Raw genomic sequence first — 24,056 nt, 5'->3', positions numbered from 1 at the left:
AAATTACAATTTCCATACTATTATATTTGCCGTTGACTGTACAAAAATGCGGTATTGAGTGAGCTGTCTTAGATATATCTTTGACACCATCTGGTACGGCTACCTTAAAAATATCATCGCCATTGTTATAAATTAATCTAAGTATAGCTACAGTCACCACGGGGTTGTAACAATGCCATTGACTATCCGTGGGGTCGTTACAATCCAGAAGTGTCCATGACTATGCATTGTCGACGTAGATTGCGTCGACAACACATGTAGACTGGCAGGCCCGTACCCAAGGGGGGGGGCAACGGGAGCCATGCCCCCCTCCCATCGAGACATGATTTTTTTAAAATTTGAACGTATAAAAACCTATGGAAATTACGTCGATGATTTTTCAAATTTTGCAAGAATTTCGATTTTGTTCTTGCACAAATGTTTTGTTCTTGCCTCCAGAATTCTGCAGTCTGCAATATTTGGCAATTTTAGTTTTATAACCATCAAGGTTATCTATCAGACATCCAGATTTAGTCGGGAAAGTCCATTCTTTTCAATCCATGTCCAGACTTTTTCGTCTCGGCTCGGACACTACTTGATATAAAGGAAGAAAGACTTTGCGCCACTACACACATTGTACTGGTTATGTAGGACTTTCTGTAGAATACTGTGTACATTTTAAATGGAACAAAGGCTCCTCAATGACTGCAATACAAAACTAACCATATAAAGGAGGGGGGCGCACCGACACCGGTAAACTCGCAAGAAGAGCTGAGGGAGAGGATCTTAGCATCTGGTCAACACGTCAAGGACACCATCACATCACGAGTTAAGAGACCAAATGTCCGTAAAAACCTGCGTGCCTGCATTCGTAACGGAGGTGCCCACTTTGAGCAAGACGTGTAATGATCTTTAATTGTATTGTTCATTGATTCCATTCACATGAAGAATAATGAAGTATTATTTCTTGAACACAAATGTGAATGTTAGCAACATTTGTACCTTGTTGGATAGCAGATGAGACGTGGAAGTAATTTAAGTAATTTGTACCCTTCGTGTCATACCATTTTTGTTATTAATACGTTGCCAAGTAAACTAAGAGTGCATTTTTTTATGATCACTTGTAAGTTTAGACCCACCCGTTACTTACATGTGATTGTTATTTGGGGAAAACTTTTTTTTTCAACGAACCACTTATTTGTTAGCTATCAGAAAACGCTGAAATAAGTTCCATACAATGAGCAGTTTTTTCTCAATTCATCTTTTTATGTGGAAAATTGTCATTTTTTAAAAAAAACAATAGAAACTCGATTATCTGGAAAACTACTAATTTTCGGACGGGGTATCATATGGTCAAATTTATTGCAAATTGTCTCTAACCCCTTTCAGGGAATACATCTAATTACCAGTCACCCTGTATATATATATATATATATATATATATATATATATATATATATATATATATATATATATATATATATATATACGAGGCGAGGGTTGGGGAGTAAGTCATGGCAACCTAGTAATTATTAGACAATCGAAGGATGTATTAAAAAATTTGTTATATAGAACTGAAAGAGTATCCATTATGGATATTTTGTTGGTAGAAATCATGAAAGAAGACCCAAGCAACCCTGTGACATGCACATGTGCAAATGTTACAAAAACTTGTCTGATTATCACAAACCTTCGAAATAGTCTCCCGCATTGTCCATTGCATTATCGTGGAGTATGATGCATTATGCAGTAGATCTGGACGCTTCTCCCTAACGGCACGTCGTAGATCACAAACACTTCAGGCATGGTGAAGAGGATGCTGCTGCCGATGGTATTCGACGTCTTCCATGGCAGCGTGCTGTGGACAATGCGGGACATTATTTCGAAGGTTTGTCATATTTATACAAGTTTTTGTAACATGTGCACATGTGTATGTCACAGACAGGTTTTTGTAACTTGTACATTAATGCATGTGTATGTCCAAGGTTTGTTTGGGTTTTCTTTCATGATTCCTACCAACAAAGTATCAATAATGGATACTCTTTCAGTTGTATATAGCAATTTTTTAATACATCGTTCGATTGTCGAATTATTACTGGGTTGCCATGACTTACTCCCCAACCCTCGTATATATATAGTGTATAATATGTTTACAACATTAATTCACATGCTGTCCTCTTTAGAAAAAAAATATAGAATCCGCCTTTGGGTCTGCACCCCCTCAGTCGGAGAAACAAAAACCTCATTCCATCTCACTGTTTTATTGTACTGATGGTACTAAACAGGGGCGCATATAATGTGTGTCCGGACTCGTCGAAAATCTCTCTATTAGAAGAATCCCAGCTTCGGTGACACAAAAGTTCTCTGTTCCCCTCCCCGTTTTATTTTCCTTCAGACTAATTTACGTATAAACATGATTTCGTACAGCAGTTTCAAAACAACTGTAGTTGTTCATTTCCAATGTGTGGCCAATTTATTCTGCAACCGTAGTTTCTTAGAACTTCATCGGCTTGAAAATACTTTATTTCTTAAAGATAATAATATTGCTAAAAAACGGTAATAAGATTTCGCGATACTAAATTTCTGATTGAGAGTATTAGGAGGAGCAACTGCCACCCCGTCCGCACACCTATGCTGGTACAGTCAACGGCAAAAATAATAGGAGGCAAATTGTACATCACTATTATCATTACTCCCACATCCTGTGTTGTTTTAAGGAATGAATTTCTGTTGATGAAAAGCAAATGTTCTGACGTTTTTACTTCAATGCCTGATCATCACATAGTGGAAAACAGACTCAATGAAACTGGTGGTGGGCAATTTGCCTACTATCTCTTCAGCCGTTGGCTGTACCACCTCAGATTTCATTTGGGGTCACTGAGTAAAATCTCAATCAGGATGGATGTCAAGGATTGGAACTTGCAACCTCTCAAATACGATAAATTAAGCGACCTTCCCCCAGACTAATACTAACAAAACCAGTCCCGTAGCCAGGTAGGGGCCGGGGGGGAGGGGCTGAGCCTCCCTGGAACTACCGTCAGCCCCCGCTGTCACTGAGGTCAACCCCTTGACATTAGGTAAAACTATTTTGTGTAATTTGTTTGCAGTGAAAAGTGAAAATGTAGACAGCAGATATTATTTTGCTCACAACTTTGCTGAAGGATAAATTGAGGGAGCATGAACAGCATATTACATTCGTTTATCTTATTTATAAGATGAAGTCTTAAGTAGCGGCAAATATTTTGGAGATTCTCTTCTCTAGACTTCAGAAAGTTTCTTCACAGGGGAGCTTCTTTAGCTGTACCTTCGTTGCCCCTGTTGTGACCTCCCATTTATACAGAAATCTGTGACTTTGATGTCATTATGCAAATTCCCTCCGCATATGCGTCAGGTTAACAGCTACCAAGTTTTGGGAACGAAGGGGAGTTTTATTGAGCAATGTACGGTAGGCACTATGATTGAATACGTATTGTCCATCTTTTCTTGTGTATCATCAAACGTAGTATGGAGTGTGTAGTAAGGGATGATTTCAGTAGCAGCCAATTATCACTTCAAGTGATATTTTAAAAGATATAGAAAAATGTAATATTTGTGTGATCTAAACTTTATGTAACTTAATGCCCCCACCCCGCCTGCCACACACATAATTTACCTTCAATTAACACTGTTAAACTTTTGAAAAATGGACTTGATTTACTAAGCCCCCCCTGAAGATCAATTCTGGCTACGATCCTGAACAAAACCCTGCTGGCTAGTAGGTGGCAGCTTATACGTATACGTTCACCCGCCGCGCCCGAGAGGGGAAGCTGTTAATCCGCCACTGATAAGCAACGCTCAGCAACTGTATCAGTCGAACATGACCTGCACTAGAGAGTTGCTACGTAGCAGCATGGGGCTTGAGTGTTGAGAGCTTGTATCATACCCTATCCACGTGAGAGCTTATCTGACAAAGACATGTCTTCGCTTGCTCTGTGGACTCGTTGGCGATAACAAATGCCAGCGTAACTTCCGTCTACAGATAGATACGTAAATGAAGCAGGCTTTGGTTTTCTCTCGTTTGTTACATGCCTATTACCATAGGCGTGCGCACGGGGGGGGGGGGTGAGCGGGGCAATGTTTTCGCGTCTTTCTTGCATTATTTATTCCAGACGGCCAAGAATACCTGCAGGGGGACACAGAGGGGGCAATTGCCCCCATCGATATCAAATATTATGCAAATAAAAATACATTTCGTTAAAATTTTCTTGCTCGCTTCGCTCGCAATGTGTCCTTTTCTTACAGTCTTGTCAAGTTCCGAGCCGTAGCTAGTGGGCGGTGGGAGTTGGTCCTGGGCGCCGAATGATCTAAATGAAAGAAATTGTAAAAGAGAATGCCATGGCGCCCCCGTGAAATTTTTGATGCCATATTAAATCAATATTGTTTTCAGTTTGCAAAAATTTCAATCTAAAGATATTCTTGCTCGCTTCGCTCGCAATTTTATTCTTTTCTGTAATGCATTGTAAATTACCAGATAGAGAAGTTATAACTAGTAAGTACTTCAGACTCTTGCTGCTAAACAGTTTTCTCTTAAATGCATGAACACAATTGTTTGGAGGAAAAGGACCGCGGCACAGAGACAATTTATTTATTTGCTATGGTGTTACGGTGCCTCTATGTTGCTGCATATATATATATATATATATATATATATATGTGTGTGTGTGTGTGTGTGTGTGTGTGTGTGTGTGTGTGTGTGGGTGTGTGTGTGTGTGTGTGCATATATATATATACACTAAAACAGTGAGATAAAATGAGGTTTATCTTTCCCGACTGAACTTGCTTCAAGGCTTTTGCCCCCCCCCCCTAATCAGAGGGTATGCGCTCGCCTATGCCTATTACATTAATTCGTTCTAGTGCCACAATCAAGAAACTGTGGAACCTTTGCATGTTCTGGGTTCAAGTCCCGGCTTGCGTTACACTCAGGACCGTTGTCAGGGTTTTATTTCGGGGGGGCTCATTCCTAATGAGCACAACCGTCGCCAGAAGTATTTGTAAAGGAGGGCAGGCCACTGATAAAACTTGATTAGTAGAATTAACAATAATAATTATTACCACGGTTATAGGCCTAATTGTCGTTTTACAATAATAAATATTATAACCCAAATTTATTATTATTATTGTTGTTGTTTTTATTATTATTATATAAATTGAGAGACTTTGCTACTTGATCCACCGTATGACTAAATGTCCAACACAAGTGTTGTCCATTATTTTTCTTACATTTTGTACAGTTAGTGTAGGCTACTGAAATTCATAGTTATTGTATTTTGTTATTAACTTTTACACATTTCATTAATAAAGAGGCTTTACAAGTTAGGGCCAAACTTTGTTCATAATGTTTATATTATGTGGCCTCTCACAAAGAAAACTATAGGCTACATTTTGGGAGCTGTGGATCCATTTGGCTATTCTTTGAATTAGATGGTAGAACATAAAAATATAACCTGATTCCTCTATTATACACTAAACTTTTTTCGATATAATGTTATTAATCCTGCTAAGTAAGTAAAATTAATTACCACTGTACATTATTTAAATTAAATATTTGTAGGATTTCTGGGGGCTTCAGCCCCCTTAGCCCTCCCCCTGGCTACGTGCCTGGTTACACTTTATCATCTTATCGATTAGCCTGGAGACAGAAGGGATGTGACGTAAAATAAAAATACGAATAAATTAAGTCTAAATCTGACTTCTTTTTCATGGCTCTCATTTTGTGCCATGGGCAAGTCCGCCCGCAGGATTTTTTTCTCAGAGGGCTCACTAGTGCTGAAAGTGGAAAAGGGGCGTGAGGTGATGCTTTCCCCCCAGTCAAAAACATTATCATAAAGCATTATATATCAGATAACACTTAATCTGCTGTCTTTCATGGCACCTCGCATCAAGCTACAATTTCACCATTCGAATTATGTAAAGTATTTCCACATATCTCAGGGGAGGGCAAGTGTCCCCTGCACCCCCTCTGCGGACGCCCTTGGCCGTAGGTCCAATTATAGATTTTAAAAAGTAAAAAGTATATTAAAATTGATCGTGAGTGTGCGCGGCCATTCGTCCCTTCTTCACTGATTGAATTACTGAGTGAAACAGTAAATAACTGATTGATTTGCTTTATTTTACTCCCTCTGTCCCATAATTATGGTCGGTACACTTTTGTTTGTTGTAATATTTGTCCGATAGGCAAACTGTGACATTGGTGTATACAGAAGAAGAAAATTAAACACGGGAATGAGTCATACAACGTTATTACTCAAGAATCAGTACAAATTTGCCGATCAACTATCCAAAAGAACATAAATAAAAAGTCACCATTTTGGCATAGCTACCGGACTATAATTATGGGACAGAGGGAGCAGTGGCGTAGCGTGATTCTATGAAAGGTGTAAGGCTTTGCTTCCTTAGATAAACCTGATCTGAATATTGGATAAAGAAAACCCAAAGATATTTTAACTAAATAGAATCTATTTGAATGTAAGTCATGCATACTCAATTTCAAACATAAAATGCACACACTCTTATGTTAACAATAATAGCATATGTATGTATTACTTAATGAAAATTCTCATTTATACTGTAACTCGATCCGACGATACTTTAGTCTGAACACCTCAATCACGTCGTCGTAGAATCGGGAGTTTCTGGTCAATGTCTTTGGCAGCTCCTTTTCAATGGATATCAGTCTCAAGTCAGATTTCCTTGCCCGAGTCTGTGTGCTGCGTTGAAATGTATGAATCCTCTTCAGTGCAGAAAACTACTTCCACCGACGAGCTTGAGGCAGGAACATTAAGGAAGAATTCTGTTAGTTTTTACACTTGTTCAACAGCTTCGTTCAAATGGGTAGTACGCAGGTACTCATGAAGTTCAAACACACTCTTTACTCGATATTCGGCTTCAGAATAAATTACCTGTAGCTCAACTTTCAACTGGTAGCAATTGACAAATTTCGCATACAGCTTAGTTAAGCACACAAACTCTTCTGGAAAGGCCATGTCATATTTTTATTCTTATTATTCTTTTTCTTTCACTAAAAAGCCATTTGTGGGAAATGCGTAAGATACAATTTGCAAATGCAAATGCATTCGAAAATATTACTCATTATCATGGTTACGATATTTGCGCACATTTTGAAAAGCATATTAACCAACTTACTCAAAGGAAAAGGTAAAACAAATCTGTAAATCATAACGCTAAGTATTACGTGTATGCTTTTAACATTACGGGCAACTGGGATGCACGCGCCTAACTTTGCGGGCGCTGCCGGATCTAGAATTGCCAGACATTCCTCTTTTATCTTTAACTTCGCTGCTTCTAATGAAGGTAATATCCAACATTAAACCATCTCTTTGCGAACTTAATAGTTAATTTACACATTTAAAATTACACCCGTTTTGTTAGCTACACCTCCCGTCAAGCATTGTTGAAACAACACGGGAGTCGGTTTTCCTGGTTCTCTTCCGACCGTGCAAACAGACGCAGCGGGGACAGAAATCTCGCCAGATAGCACCCACCAAGAGCACCCACTCGTAATGCGCCTTACAGTGCGTGAGAATCGGGGCGCCCTGTCATTGGTTGAGAAGATACTACGTAAGCAAACTCACCCGCCATGGGCGAGTCCAAATCATTTCTTCCATTCAACCACACGTAAGTCCTCTGAAGAAGCCTTACAGAGAAACAACTCGAATCAAAACAAGTCCTCAATTGTTTCGTTAAAAGTTCTACTTGCAGTCTGATATTGCTATGTGTGTTCAAGCGATAAATACGGGAATGAAATATGTTTTCTTCAATAATTTCAGCTTGTAAGGTGGACTTACAAGCCTTACGTGGACACTACGCCACTGAGAGGGAGTACTTCGCTTTTGTACCACTTTTGGCTAAGCACGAAGATGAGGATGAGTGATGATATGATGAAGAACACCCATGGTCAGGCCGGGATTCGAAACCAGGGCCCCTGACGTCATAGCCTGCTGTGGTGTTGTGCTGACCACTTCACCTTGGAGGTGGGCTGAAACACTAAATAATTTATTGTTGTTTTTGTTTTTTTTTACTTCGGTTCTCTGCCACTTTTGGCTAATCGCCAAGATGAGGATGAATGGTGATAAGTTGAAATTGATGAAAGGAAATAGCAAACACACGTCGACAGAACAAAAGACACGTCCAACAGAGGATAACACTAGGTGTGTGAGTCCAGACGCCAGAGCCTCATTAGTAGGGCTAGGATTTTAAGCAAATGCATCTTTTTTTGTAAGGTAGAAACATTGCATATGTACATAGGAATGTGTTTTACATGTAAGTGAATATGTTGGGATGTCTTTGTTAGGGCATTTTTTGAACTTTTTTGGAGTAAAGGTCATTTTTTAAACCATTTAAGTCATTTTTCGGCCTTTTAAAAGTCATATTGTGCATTTTTCTACATTTTGGTGAAAGAAGGAGCATTTTACATGCAAATGTAACCCTTTGAAGGAGAGAGGTTCCCGACTCTCGTCTCATTGCCTTCAGCGCAGTTCTGAAAGACTGTGTTTGAAGAGACAAAGCAATCCTGCTCCTCTTGTGGCGGTGGAAGTCGAGAGAAGTTTTTCCATGTACAAGGCTCTCTTGTCCCACAACCAACAATCATTCACTTTTGAAAATTTCCAAATGTTTTCCGTTGTGTACTGCAACTCAGTACTTAAAGTATAAAAGATGACAAAAAGTGAACTTTCTTACTTGTACTACCATACGCAACGAACATGTGATAGATACTGTAACGTTAATTTGTAATTTGAATTTCTCTTGGTAGTTTATAAATTTGTTTTACAAATCTTTCAGAATTTTTAGATCATTTTTCTAAGTTTATAGGGCATTTTCTTGCATGTATTAGGTTATAAATGCATTTTTTAAAGGTCATTTTTTGGCAATTTTAAGGCCATCAAAAACCTAGCCTTACTCATTAGTTTTTATAATTCATTGTAAATTAACTAGGTGTAACTAGATCCTAGTTTCGTTGTTAGGTGTGGTGTGGTATTGTAGTAAAAAATCATTTCTAGGCGAGATACAATGCCATTCATTCAAAATTCAAACTAGATGATAACTATAGAGAATTTCTGATGATTTGTATGTATGAGTGAATAAAAACGAGGTATTATAATATTTTTTCTTTTCTTTTTAGTGCTCATTGTGTTTGCATCATTGGCCATTCTCACAATAGGGGCATCTTTGCTTCTATGGGCAACAAATTTTATAGATTATTTAATTTTTAAGGTATGTATACATTGGAATAAATAAATATTATTTGTATGTATACTAGCTGATTACCCAGTGTTCTTCTATTAGACAGGAAATTAATGAACTCTAACTATAGTGTAAAATTTAACTAATTTTATTTACAGGTATTTAAAAGTATAAGTACAATATTCAAATTATAAAGTAAAATCTTTTATAAATTCACTATAATATTAATTTAACTCAAAACTTGATTATGAACATGAACAACATTTTTGGTTTCACCTCCAGGAGCAAGAATAAATAAATTCTTCGGTGAACCCACCCTTGAGCAAGCAACATAAAGTCACCAATTAGCTGAGCGACTCTGAAAACTATAGATTTGACAGTATTGTCATTTTTGACATTTTATTTTTCACCCCCTCTCATCCCCCCCCCCCATGCTGATAGGTGATGAACTTGGAGTTGAACAGTATTCGGAGAGTCACTATTCATCTTACCGACCTCGAAAACTATGGATTCCACACTAATATCGGTCATTTTCGATTTTTTTACATGTCAACCCTTCCCACCCCCCCCCCCCCCCAGGGGTGCCAGATGTGTCTTACCCCCACCGTATTTCTTTCCAGATTGTAAGTCATATGTGTACCAAGTTTGGTTCAAATTGCTCCAGGCGTTCGAGAGTTATTTTGGAACAATACATACATCCATTTATATATACGAGCTCGTATATATACAGGGTTATTCAAAATGATGGATACCCTTTCATTCATGTATATTTCCTTGAATATACATTGAATATGAATAATATACATACAAGAGAGATGGGAAGGTCTAATTTTTTGAATACTACCTCTAGAGGACAGTTGCGTAACCAACCACTCGAGTGCGCATTCTCGTTCCACCAAGGACCCTTCAGTTCAGTTCCGAGTAAGATGGCCACCGTGCAGCACAAGGTATTCTGCGGACTTGGGTTATGCAAAACTGAATCTGCAACAGCAGTGCAGCGAGCATTCCGTCTTCGATTCAGCATAGAACCACCAATTAGGAGGAGCATATACCATTGGTTTAACCAATTTCAGCAAACTGGATGTCTCTGCAAAGGAAAAAGCACGGGCCGACTGCGTGTGCCAAAGGAGGATGTGAGACGAATTGAAGGCAGTTTTGTGCGCAGTCCTAGAAAGTCAACTAATGCAGCCATGGGCGTCCGGAAGGGGGGGCAAGGGGGGGGCTGTGGCCCCCCCCTGGAAAATGAAAGTTAACCAAAAATGATGTATTTCACACATATAATTTCATTTTAGCCACAATAATATGTGTTAATTATTGCATGAACATCATAAATTCAAATTTAAGCAATGTTTTTTTTAGAGAACAACACTTTTTGGAGAAAATGTGCCTTGTTTTGCCCCCCCCCCCTGGAAAAAAATACCTTCCTTGCCCCTCCCTAGAGAAAATCCTGTGGACGTCCATGAATGCAGCTAGCAGAGAACTTGGAATACCTCAAGCAACTGTATGGTGAGTTTTGAGACGCCGTTTACTGTACAAACCATACTGCTTACAACTTGTACAGGCGCTTCTCGAGAGTGACAAACAAAAGCATATTGAATTTTGTGAGAACATGCTAGACAAACGGGAGAGTGAACAGACACAATGTTTGTATATGGGGTCTGGAAAATCCCCGTGCCACACTGCCACATGAAAGAGACTCACCAAAGGTAAATGTGTTTTGTGCCTTATCGCACAGAAAAATTTACGGACCAAATTTTTTTTTTTTTTTTTTTTTTTTTTTTTTTTTTTTTTTTTTTTCGGAGAGCACTGTAATTGGGATTTCGTATCTCGACATGGTGGAACACTGGCTTGCTCCTCAACTGAATGAAGATTCCCAACACTTCATTTTTAAACAAGATGGGGTATATCAAACAAGCCGTGTACGTACCACCTCTACCATAAACTCTGGGAGACTTGCAGAACCATATGACAGCTGCAGTGAACTCAGTTACACAAGAAATGCTTCTTCGTGTGTGGATGAGTTCGGCTACCGCTTAGATGTTTGCCGTGCAGCAGACAGCGGCCATATAAAACATCTATAACCTCTATTGTAAGTTTGTAAACTTTAGACCTTCCTCTCTCTCTCTTGTATGTATTGATGTATTGAGTATATTATTAATATGTAATGTATATTCAAGGAAATATACATGAATGAAAGTGTATCCATCATTTTGAATAACCCTGTATGTAGATATATTTAGTATTACATATTAGTACATATATACACAAAGGTCGAGCTAGGGAGTGCTTAACTCTCCCTAATCTTCCTTACAAGGGTCAAAGTTCTAAGTCCACTACATGTTAAGATACTCACTCTAATTGGAATTGGACATAAAGTTTAGAGTTAGATCTGAACCACTGTGTAATGTGTCTCCACATGGGATCAAACCTGAGACCCCTGATTACAAGGCGACAGTGTTAGCTTACTATGCTATCAGGGATGCCTACAGCCCCAAATTTTATCTGATCAGCAGTAATAATAACAATTCGTGAAAGATATTTATCTCCTGGTTGGCAGTCAGAAGCCCTACCGAGAGCTTATTCTTCATGAGCAACATAAATAAATGTTTGATAATGATATTTAACAGAGTCCATGATAAGTGAAAAGTTAAGATAAGTGTGTGTGTGTGTGAGAGAGAGAGAGACAGAGGGGGGAGGGAGAGACAAGAAGGAAGAAACGGAAAGTGGGCTTGTATTTTTATATAAATTTATATTTAAAATTTCACCATATTTGTGCTGAGTTTATTACAATACATTTATCTGTTGAAACAAATGTGAAGTTTGTGTTTATATATAAAAAAAATGTTAATGTAAACTACATAGTATTCCAAACTCTTCTAGCAATCTATAAAAGTTAGATATACATACTTTTCAGAATATGGTATTGATAGAAGGCACAGAGGTATTTAAAAATTGGGAACAACCACCACTCCATCCAACCATGTATATTAGAATCTTCAACTACACAAACGTCAATGAATTCCTAGCTGGGAAAGAGAAGAAGCTCCGTGTCCAAGAGATTGGACCATATGCATATCGGTAAGTGTTTGCTGAAACAGTAGGCTATATTATTTTCCTCAGATATTAATTCCATCATTTACCACTTGATATAACTTCCTTAACTACGAGTATTTCACATATTGTTTGTCCTTATTGCTGCAATTAATGCAGAAGGTCAAAAAGCAATGCAAGATAACCAAAATAGAATTAGAAATTAATATATTCACACCTACTTTTTAATTATATAACCCTGCTGAAAATATCTACTGTTTAAAGTACACAGAACCTACTGTTATCAGTTGTACTCTACTGTGTCTCTCGGAAATCTACTGAAACTCGATGGTTTCCTACTGAACACTTTCAGTAGGCATAATGTACAAGTACAGTTGAGGAACTACAAGTGAAATATTCTCCTCAGTATTGCATCTGATATTGTATGTAGTGTGCCTGGCTCAACATGTTAGCTGTAAATATAACTTTTCATTCACCCTGATTAACAATTTTTATTTATATCTGTTTGAAAATCTGAAAACAGTAGACCAAATTTTCAGCAGGAAATTAACGCAGATCTAAAACTAGGTAGGAATGGATGGCTACTTTCCCATTGTGTAAATTCTGGAATGTGTCCAAAATAAGGTTTGGACTAGGCACTACGTGGACTCTTTTCTGGGTAACAATGATCCTAGTTTAGGTCTCTGATTTGTTATAAATATTTTCAATAATTAGATGTTATTGTGTTCCTAATAGTTGTTCTTTGACTACTGAAATTCTGGTATTGTTTCAGCCGGAAGCTGAAGAGGGTGAATGTTAAGGTTAATGACAATGGAACCATAACATTCCAGGACAATGTATCTTTTGAATTCATCCCAGAGAGAACAAAAGGGAACCTTACAGACAGAATAGTTGTTCCTAATATACCAGTCTTGGTAAGTAACAGAAGAACATTGATATAAGTATCAGTGTTGTACTAGGTATGCATTATTCACAGATAAATTGATTTTATGAATGGTTATCTCTGATTTTTTTTAACTTTCCAGTGGTCTTGTGGATCATAATAGTGATCCACTCAAATATTTTTAAGTGCTGCCACAGTTTAGCAACAGCCGGACCCTGTGGCCGAGTGGTTAGCACATTGGGCTGCGACGCCAAGGGTCCCGGGTTGGAATCCTGCTTGGGCTTGGTTGTTTGTGAATGTCCATTCATCAATTTCATCATTTCATCACTCATCCCGATCTTCTCAAATTAGCCAAGGGGCACAAAACGTGAAGTAAAATAAATTAAATCAATCAATCAATCAATCAACAGTTTAGCAACACTCTTGACCTTGGTTCCCAGTGTATGTACTTCCTGGAACCATCCAGGCACTCTGTTCATCAGGGACGGTAACAGGGGTGGGCCCACCCCATCAAATTCAATACATATATACAATTAGGGAAATGTAAACGGTTCTGTAAGTATAGGCTGGTCCTTACTCCATGTGTATTTTACTTGTGAATATTGTAGATACTAGAAAATTCACATTCAATTCATCCCATAACAAGCTTTGCTGTCATTTGGCAAAACTTTTCTCTAATAAGTAAGTTTACGAAGATTAGAGCAAATATCTTGTTGAATGAAATTAATTTAAGTTTTTCTTTCTACTTCCTTAATTTTGTCATTGGGAAGGAACTCTCAGAACTCTTTTTTAAAATGCAATCTAATGAACACTGCTATGATTAGAAGCAATCAACAGGCTTAGTAAGTTTTATGGGATACTCACAATTATGAGGTATGTGTATATCAAGAGTTCATCAGGATTTTGGAGGATTTGGAGGGTTGCAGCTCCCAGCTTTCAATGGAGAAAAATTGCTTTGAAATCAGCCATAAATTGAAGAAAATAGATACTAGGAATGTGAAAGTATAAAAAGTATAACTAACCATCTGACATGACTTGGGCTAAAGATTATAGACTAACTGAAACTGTGCATAGATGGGAGTGTGTTCTTGATGTTGTCAGCAACGGCCCATAAATCTCAGCCTGATCAAAGTAACAAACAATAAACAAAAAAAAAAAAAATCTTCTTTGCCTTAATCGCAATGATGAGTATGAATGACGATGATGAAGGGACACTCACAAAAACACCCATGCTCAGACCAGGATTCGAACCTGGGACCCTTGGTATCATAACACACTGCGATAACCACTCCGTGAGTAATTTGTGTCACTTTCTTTATTCTATCACAGTTTCTTTTTACATAATAGTCATCTTCAAATAATATAATGTTTCTAAAATTACAATTTTTAATTTGTTTTAATTAATAACGAGTAATCACAATCACTACAATACCGAGGGGGCCAAATTTTAATGTAACAGTTTTGTAGGTTTGGAAAACATGTATAGTATTACTGAACTGATGTAATTAGTAGCTAGCACTATTTACAAGTTCTCTTTCAACATATAAATTTTCACTATCAGTTATGCAGTTCTTATGATTAACTTGCAATAATTTCAAAGAAGATGAAGAAAGGGGGTGGAAAGAAATCTTCACTAGAGGGTGTCAGAGACCTATAATGAGACAGCCAAATTAAATTAAAAAATAAATAATTAGGACAATAATCCAGGAGTGATTTTTTTTTTAAGTCCACATGCTCAAATAGGCTAATTGTCACTAGATCTTTATTTTGAACTGTAGTCCTAACGAGTGTGCATTGGCTTCCACTGGGGATTGAACCCAGGACCCCTTAATTATAAGACGAAAGCGTTATGCGATCGGAGAGACGATATAGTACGGAAAGAACTCTGTCACCCGTATCATTTTATCATAACATAAGATTTAAGAGGTGGATTACACAATTATTATGATTGGCCGATGGACGTCCGCAGCAAATTTTCCAGGGAGGGACAAGCATGGTAACTTGTTCCAGGGGAGGCAAACGAGACATATTCCCCCCGATAATAGTGCTGGAAGCTATCATGTTTCTGCAGCACCCTTCCAATAATTAACATAAATTACTGTGAATGAAATGAAATATATGTGTGTAATGTATAAGTTTATGGTAAGACCCATTTTCCAGGGGGACATGCCTCCCTTGCATCTCCTCCTACCGGACACCCATGGATTGGCCTGAGATTTAAACTATTTCTTTCACATACGGACAAAAATATTTGAGACTTTTGAGACACGTCGTTGTTCGTGGAGTTATCTGTTTTGATAAAAAAAATGAAGCATTGTGGAGTTGAAATTACTCTCTCAACTTTCGAAGTGCTGTGAACTGTTGATACTCTATTTGTGGAAAGTAATCAAGACTGATTTGACTCATTGTTATACGTATTTCAAGTCGATTTTCTGCTAGTTTTGACCAATGGTGATGGTGAGGTTGAATAGTAATTAGATGAACGTCATGAAGGGACGTTTTATTGGGGGTGGAAAGTGTCCAGGTGAAACTTTTATCTTGAACCACCCCTGACAATGGTAAAATATTTACACTGCAATGTGAACGAATTCAATTTATTTTTAAGTATTAACATGTTCTGTTCTTACAAGACAGCAGTTTCCCAAATGAAGAATACCTCGTTATTCATCACTGTGCCGATGTCTATAGGGATGACTTTAATGAAGATGTATCCCTTCCTCACCTTGGAAGTGAATGACTTCTTCTGGGGATATGAGCATCCTCTGGTGAACGTTGCCAAAGTGTTAAGACCAGGCGAACCAATACCACCGCTTGGCATTCTCGCAGCTGTAAGTAGAATTCAGAACTTAGAACATTCTGTTAATATACGGTATAAGAGGCATTCCATGAAAAGTGATCCTCCTCCATATATATAACAAAATGAATCAATATAGAAAGTATTATCCCAAGTAACCATCACCGTTGGGCCAACGTCAGTTTTTACGTGGGAAAGGTTGGCTTTACGTTGGTTAGCAAATTGACGTTGGGCCAACGGTGGTTGCCAATGTTTGCCCAACAATGGAAACATGAGTCAAAATCAATTTTAATGCTAAGACAACTTTCAGTAGAATGCTGAAAATTCTAGAGTGTACAATAAGTGATATGTAAGAGTGTTTCTTTTCAAATATTTCAGTCACAGCACATACTGGAAATATAATATATATTTTAATGAAAGTAGAATCTATTTTTAACTTGCAGTCACTCACCAGTCCTTTGTCAGCCACCATGGATGAAATATGTGTTGGGAATTGCTTACTGTTTGTCTTTTTTGCTGTAGTAGAACAAGAACATTCTTACAGGTATTTTTGTGAAGGTGGTTAAGCAATGTTATGTGCACACTAAATTCCATGAAAGGTGGAAAACTAAGTGAACTCTAGAAGGTTTTTGTGCTATCACTTGAAGGTATGATGCCTTGAAAACAATGATACCATGTGTCTGACAAAGTGCTGTGTATTTTTTTTTCATAAATAACTTGAACTATTGTTTACATTTGGCATAACAAAACAAGACTTTATTTCCAATATACATGGCCTCTACAATAATATATAAATATATCTGAATAATAAAGAATTGATAAGGGGGGAAGCCCAGAAGTAGGCCCGCCTCCACCCACATACATTCAAGGGTATACACTTCTGTCCTGGTGCCTTTAAATAAACCAGGACGTCAGTTGCTCTGAATTTATCGGTTCCCCCGCTTTTCCTTTCTTTAAATTCTTTATTGATAATATACAATTACATATATACTACAAAAGAAAAGAAAAGACAATGTTACACACATAATTTGGTTGTGATATGTTTGATGTTTTAAGTTAAATGTCTATTAATATTAAGACTTATTTTGGTATCCAGAACAAGTCATCTCTGTTAGCATACGGATAGCTTGGAATTTGGTTAATTATTGGATGTAAGTTATTTTATGTTATGTTTTTATATTTTATTCTTGGGGGGTTGCGAGTAAGTAAGTGAAATAAACCATTCAGGGATCCAGAACAGTTGTAAATATGTTGTGAATTAATATAAAGGTACTAGGTCTGGTGATGAGGTAATTGTTTATTAGTTGAGTTGTGTGAATAGAGATTCGTTGGGTTTACACTTTGGTTTCCAGAGTAGGTCATATTTCTAGTATTCCGTGTTTGTTTGTTTATTTTATTTACATGGAGATGAGTTTTGTGAATATGCAAGAACACAAATGTAAGGATACATACATAATATGATAGCAGTGGCATGCGGTGACATTTTTTTGTTGGGGAAGCAGATCCCGGAAAGTTAAGATTAATTGAGTTGCTCTATTTTACTTGACTTTTTGTGCCACTTTTGGCTAATTTGCGAAGATTGGGATGAGTGATGACATGATGAAATTGATGAATAGACACACACAAACATCTATGCCCATGGAGGGATTTAAACTCGAGACCCCTGGTGCAGTAGTACGATGTGCTAACCACACAGCCACGAAGTGCCAGCGAAAGTTAAGAAAACCAAGAATCCATTGCTTCTACATGAAACATTATACTGAAATATGAGCACTCTACCTGATTCTGTTTCCATAACAAGTCTCTGGTACTTCAAGATGGTCTTCAATCACTGAGTATTTGAAAGGGAAGGGTGAATGTCCTGGCGCAGTTGTTCATTTATTCGAACCTCATTTGGCCTGTTGTTAAACGTATTTAATGCAACAGACGAATGCAGATGATTGAATCAATTTTCACGATTTTCACATATTGCAATATTCACAAAACTATTTTGGCACCATGTAGTTCTCTCCATAGAAAATAGTAAACAATCGCAGTACTAAAGTTTTTTAAGTTTTCGGTTTGCACATAACTACTCTAACTTCCCACAAAAACAAACAAAACAAACAGAAATTAGAATGCCCGATAAATTTTTAACCTCGCAAAGCACTTGGAAAAAAACGTGACCGTGACCAGTGAGTATTACGAACTCTATTTGGCGGATGTGTCTATGGACGTGATGTCTTAATAGACCGAAAGCTCTGAAACGTTTATATTCACATAGAATATGCATACGCATGTCAGCAATTATATTTTTGTGTTTCTCGTGTGCTTTGAAACTTTATGGTTTATTTTAAAATATTAAAATTGTAACATGCTTGGTTGATATGCTACAACGCTGGCATGGACACTTAATCATGCAGTTCGCAACACTGAGGACATCAGTCTACTTTACCGATGGCATCCTAGACTTTCTTCCATCCCTTACCGATTGGCATACAAAGTTTCCCTCCACATAAAAAAGTCTCCCATTGGCTGATTCAAGATCGCCTGGTTCCCTTGGGGAATCCTGCTGGCGTTGGCTTTTAAAAGCAGGTCAGGGTGATGTGTCGCCGTCTCCAGGCAGATGTTTTGTCAACAAGCCATGAGAGGGTGTGGATGGTCCCATATCGGAATAGGACGAACATTACAGGCCTACGGCGGGTTGATTCTGTTGAGGTAACAGGGGAGAAATAATGAACAACTAAAAGTTAATTAGAAGTAATTTTGTAACCGTAATGTTGTGGGCCAGCACCGCTGTACTGGAGTGCACGCGCATGTATGATAGATACATACATGTATACTTATAGAATTAATATAATTGTTGAATTAACTTCATTTTTGGCTGTTTGATGTTTGATCCTACCTACCTAATTGTTACAAATAATATTAATGGAATCCAATAAGGTGGAAATAGAACTAAGTCGAATGACATTATTATGATTAGGTTTAGAATGAAAATTAAATTGAAAGTGAGACTTGAATTGAAAATGCAAATTAAAGTGGTAAATGCAACAAGAATTATAATGATTTTGATTTTACTTATTTAACAGAAATTCGTAGATTTCATTTATTCTAGTTTTGTGTTTTTATTTAAAAATTTCATAACCCAATCTGATTCTGCCCTCCTGGGGAACCACTGGTATCCAGCGGTATTCTAGTCTGTCAGTGTGTACTGTCAGTTCGATATTTCTTCATTTACAATTTCTGATTTTCAAGAGTTAAGCAAGAAACTGTCTACTTTAGAAGTGAGAATTTTGTAGGTATTATAGTTATTAATTATGCCTCCTTTATATATTAAGTCCCAGGAGACCCGAATCATCACATAATTGTTGTATTATGTTTGGTTAGTTTATTTACTAATTTTGCCTGGGTGGAATCCTGTTTACATAATCTTCGTGTGCCTCTCCTGGCATGTGTGGTGGACGTATCCTCTGTCAGGCAGTTGCCTTCCGTCTCCCAGTCGGCACCAGGTAGTTCTGTGGTCTCGATGCTCCCTCGGGTACTTCTTCCTCCTCTTCCGATTCTTGTTCTTGCGGGGTTGTAGATGGCTCCCGGAGAAGGATCTGGCTCCTAGGTCTTGTCGATCTTCTGGGTATGGGTACTTGAGGTGGAGAGGGTGGCGGCATCTGTTGTATCCTCAGCTCTCATCTGTATCGTTCTAGTTCCACTTCGGAAACCAAGTCGGCGAGTTCATTTAACTTTTATTTATGCTGACCTCGCAGCAATTGGAAAGTGTCGGTGCCCGGCACAGCTTGCCTAGCCTGCATGATTCTCTCGTCGGATGTAGGACAGGAGAATACCCTATGTTCTGGCGTGTCTATCTCATCTTGACATGTGGGATATCTACCAAACTTCTTTAAATAGGTGCCATAGGGGCCGTGTCCCGTGAGGAAGTGCATCAGGCATCTTTATGGTAGAAAGTCATTCTGGATCACTTTTTCCCGTGTACTTGGAATGAACTGATGAAGTCTTCTGCCCCTGTCCAACGAATCCCATTCCCTTTGCCATTCCTGGTTGACCTGATTTTTTATTTCTTGGAATGTAGGATAAAAGTTACCCGTTAAGTCAATTATGTCTCTTTCATGCCCTCTTTTAAAATGGTAGGATAGGGCTCTTAGTTTTATTTCATAATCCACTTGCAAGAGGCCCATAATAATAAATAAGGGCTGTGTTGGGTGGTTTTGAAGGTGCCCGGTAGTCTGAGGATCACCTTCCTCTGTGAAGATCTTAGCTTCTGTACGTATGTTGATTTACTAAGTGATGTGGCCCATGCGGATGCTCCGTATGTAATGACTGAGTTATATATGGAAATTAGGTATGTTCTAATTGTGGGGGGGTAGTAATTTTGTTCATTATCACTTCCCCTTTTCAACGTTTTTTTTAAAAAACATCCCCTCTTCTAAGGTTACCCCCAAGTATCTGGTTTCTCATACTCTTTTTAGTGTACTGCCATGAAGCTTTATTTGGGGGTTGCGATTTGTACTAAGTTTTTCCTACCAGATTATGTAATTTGTTTTTGTTTCCGACAGTTTAAGTTTTGCGTTTCCACACCAAGTATCCAATTTCTCCATTTCAGTAGTTGTTTTTTTTTTCTATTTCTCTCCTGGAGTTGCCTATAGTTACGATTATTAGGTCATCTGCATAGCCTATTGCTTTATGGATTTCATGTAATGTACCTAAAATATTTAGGCAAGGCTCGATGTTGATGTTCCATAAATGTGGACCAAGGATCGAACCCTGCGGGCATTCTTTCGTTAATGTTTTGGAAATTTCTTAGTCCGGCAAGTTTATGGTTGCCTTTCTACTTTCGAAATAGTTCTCCAAATTTCTGTATAAAGTGCCCAGACAATCCAGCTCTCTGAGGGTGGCAAAGAGGTGGGGCCACCGCAAGTTGTTGAATAGTCCCGAAACATCTGATATGGTGGCTACTATGTATTTATCTATCGGTGTTATTTCTTAAGGACTCTACTAGACTATGCATCGTATCCTCGGTGGATCTCCCCTTCATAAAGCCATACTGATTTCCGGTTCTGTTTTTAAGGGCTAAGAATTCAAGTAACCTTTTGGTAATAATTTTTTCGAGGATTTTGTCCAAGACATTTATTAGGCAAATTTTATTAATGTCTCTTCACAGTGGATTTCTTTTTTTATAATTATGACAGTTGATTCCTTCCAGGTGTTGGGAAAAGATTTTGTTGCAAGGCAGAGGTTAAAAAGGGAAGTTAGCAATGGTACTATTTTTTGCATAGCTAGTTGTAATATTTCAGCTGGAATATTGTCGGGTCCTAGCGATTTCTTCTTTTTAAGTAATTTTATCTCTATTGCAACTTCCTCCTCTGTAAAAGGTAAAATGGGCGTAATATTGTATTCTTTCTTGTGTTTTTATGGAGTTCATTATTTGTTTCCTCCATGTCGTCATGAAGGAGTTCCTGTAACAGGAGTTCGGCCGTTTCTTGTAACTTCTTCGTGTATCTTCCATCTTCTCTTTTAAGTGTAGAGAAGCTTTTCCCCTAGCTTTATTTTTCCTGCCGCTATCCTGTATGGAAGGCCCCATTTGTCCATTTCCATTCTGTGTTTTACGTATTTGGTCCAATGTGTCGTTTTAAAGTTTCTTAATTCTTGTCCATATTTTATTTTGGCTAGCCTGTAGAGTTCTAAATTATTTTGCCGTAATGAGTTTATTCTAGTTTTTTGGTATACTTTTCTCATCTTGCGCATGGTACTTCTGAGTGTGGATAGTTTTTTGTCCAAGGCATCACAATAAATTATGTATATATCAGAAAACAAACCTATCCATTCTTTAGTATTCATTACGTTGGGCCAACGTAGTAAAAACCATACGTTGACCCAACGTTGGAACCATGGCCAAAATCACCGTTGGTCAACAGTATGTTTTTGTGTTGGGCCAACAGTTAGCCAACCATTTTCAGTACGGTTGGCCCAACATTGTGCCAACCACTTTTGGTTACTTGGGATTGTTTTTAATTGTATTCGGGTTTAAATGTTTGTGAATGCCTCTAATTTGCACATTTCACTAACAAGAAGTATTAGCATATGTAGGCTATAAGCTTCATAGACAAATAAAGTCAAACTTTGCTACAGTTTTAAAGCGTCACACACGTAACACATTTTTGTTAATGCTTTTCATAACATATTGTGATGCTTTTCATGTATTCAGAAGATGTCATCATACTCAAGTGTTTTCCATTGTTGAAAAAGTTGAAAAGTATGAAAACTTTGGTTTACTGGTGGTAAATGTAGTAACATAGAGAATACACCATCGTAAACTTCATATTTTTGAATAGATTAAATTTTGTATTAATTCCAATAATCTACTTGGTAGAGTAGCATTACATAATTTTAATTATTATCAATTAGTCATTATCCATGAAGTTCATCAAAGCAGTTTTTACAACTTGTAAATTCGTAATAAATCGATTTCTGAAAAGGAAATGTTAACCAGCTCGGTGTCCAAGCCTGGACTTCCTAGATGCTGTAACTTGCTTTAATGAAGGCACCAATTCTTTGAAATAATTTAGTCGATCACTAAAAACTGCAATATGGAAATACCGAATATGCCATACATGTTAAGTGATCAGCTTTCAATGTAGCCACTGAAGTTCCCAAGTTCAGGTGTTCTTTGTGAGTGCTTACTCATCAGTTTAATCTAATAATCACTCATCCTCAGTGCTCGAAGTGAGGGGGGTGCAGGGTATGGTAAACCCCCAGCTAGCAAATTTTTGCAAATCATCCCTCAGCTGTCTCATTGTCAGGCTCGGCTGGACCTTTGGCCAGCATCAGAGCAACATTATTCAAATTTTCCTCTTTTTGAAAAACCGCTATAATATTCGAAAATCTGAAAAATTAAATCTGTTTAAAATTCCTTCTAGAGTACTCGTATGAATCTTTGTGTGGTTTGGTTTTGATATTGTCTAGATAGTATCAATAGCTTAATAGACTTACATAATCACGAAACTATTGCAAATATCTAGGCAACAGCAAAAGGAAACCACATGAGAATTCACGTGAATGGTGTAGAAGGGAATCTAAACAGTTGTATTTTTCGGTTTTTCGAAAAGAGAGGAAAATTTGAAAAAAAATCTGTCCTGGTGTGGACCAAAGTTCCAGCTGAGCCTCCCAGCTAAACCCAAGGCTTGACCAAACATCCCTAGCTAACATTTCCACTTCAAGCGCTGCTCCTCATCATCATCTAGCCAAAAGTGGCAGAAAAGTGATGCTAAGTAACAAATACAAAGTGGAAATGTGTCTTGTGCAAACAAGAAAACTTCATCATTCATCATCATAAGAAGGAGCTTCAACTCATACATGGTTCCCATTTCAAATATAATATATTTTGTACAAAATGTAAGGTACTTTAGTATTATATGGACTACCTCATTTGTCTACATTAAATTATATTCCCCTTGCAAACATACCTAACCTAACCTAACTGAGAATCGTATTTGGCGGAATACATGTGGCGATCGGCAGTGGCTGTGTCCGGTGGTGACACTTTCAACCAGGTAGTCCGTATAACACTAAAGTACCAAATGTTAAATTTTCATCATATGGCCAACATTCATCTGTTTCAATAAAAGTAATTTCCGTAAGTTACATGTATTTCGAGTCCTGCACTGTGATCAGGCGGTCTAAGACATCAGACTTTGGGCTCAGGCTATAGGATGCATGCTGATTCGAGTCTCCTGGCGGGGAATGAATTGATTTATTTTACTTCACGTTTCTGCCACTTTCGGGTAATTGTGAATATGAGGATGAATGGTGAAAAAATGAGATGAATAAAGAAACAATTCCAAACACAGGTAGACAGGACACAACAGAAGTTCCATAGAGGATTATACTGGCCATTAGTCCACACGCCAGAGCCTCGCTAGTCTGCAAAATGCAGTACAGGGTGTACTCCGGTTGACATTTGGGTGTCTTCTTAAAGGGTCACCCCTTACATGCCCTGAGGGGAAGCATAACAACTTTTCTCCTGAGATTTCGGCCAGTGTGTGAGACTGGAGGCCACCCACCATTGTGAGGAAATTGGGGAGCTACGAATGAATAGTGTAACCCGGTCATGCAAAC

The 24,056-nt window shown here is 37.9% G+C and overlaps 1 protein-coding gene across 3 annotated transcripts in view; it reads left to right on the top strand.

The window, feature by feature from the left end:
• The window catches only part of LOC145986649 (scavenger receptor class B member 1-like), a 90,704-nt gene that overhangs the window by 51,610 nt on the left and 15,038 nt on the right, over positions 1 to 24,056 (top strand). For 2 of the 3 annotated variants that reach the window (XM_083120918.1, XM_083120917.1), the window contains exons 2-5: positions 9,158 to 9,249; positions 12,134 to 12,297; positions 13,043 to 13,184; positions 15,784 to 15,981. In XM_083120918.1, coding sequence (XP_082977044.1) covers positions 9,158 to 9,249; positions 12,134 to 12,297; positions 13,043 to 13,184; positions 15,784 to 15,981 — 596 coding nt within the window. The remainder of the gene's footprint in view (positions 1 to 9,157; positions 9,250 to 12,133; positions 12,298 to 13,042; positions 13,185 to 15,783; positions 15,982 to 24,056) is intronic. The other variant, XM_083120919.1, reaches the window with a different exon arrangement.

The sequence above is a fragment of the Lepisma saccharinum genome, chromosome 4 (assembly GCF_977018435.1).
Source record: "Lepisma saccharinum chromosome 4, izLepSacc3.1, whole genome shotgun sequence".
In the NCBI taxonomy this organism is placed as follows: Eukaryota; Metazoa; Arthropoda; class Insecta; order Zygentoma; family Lepismatidae; genus Lepisma; species Lepisma saccharinum.
This window is presented reverse-complemented; position numbering and strand designations above follow the sequence as displayed.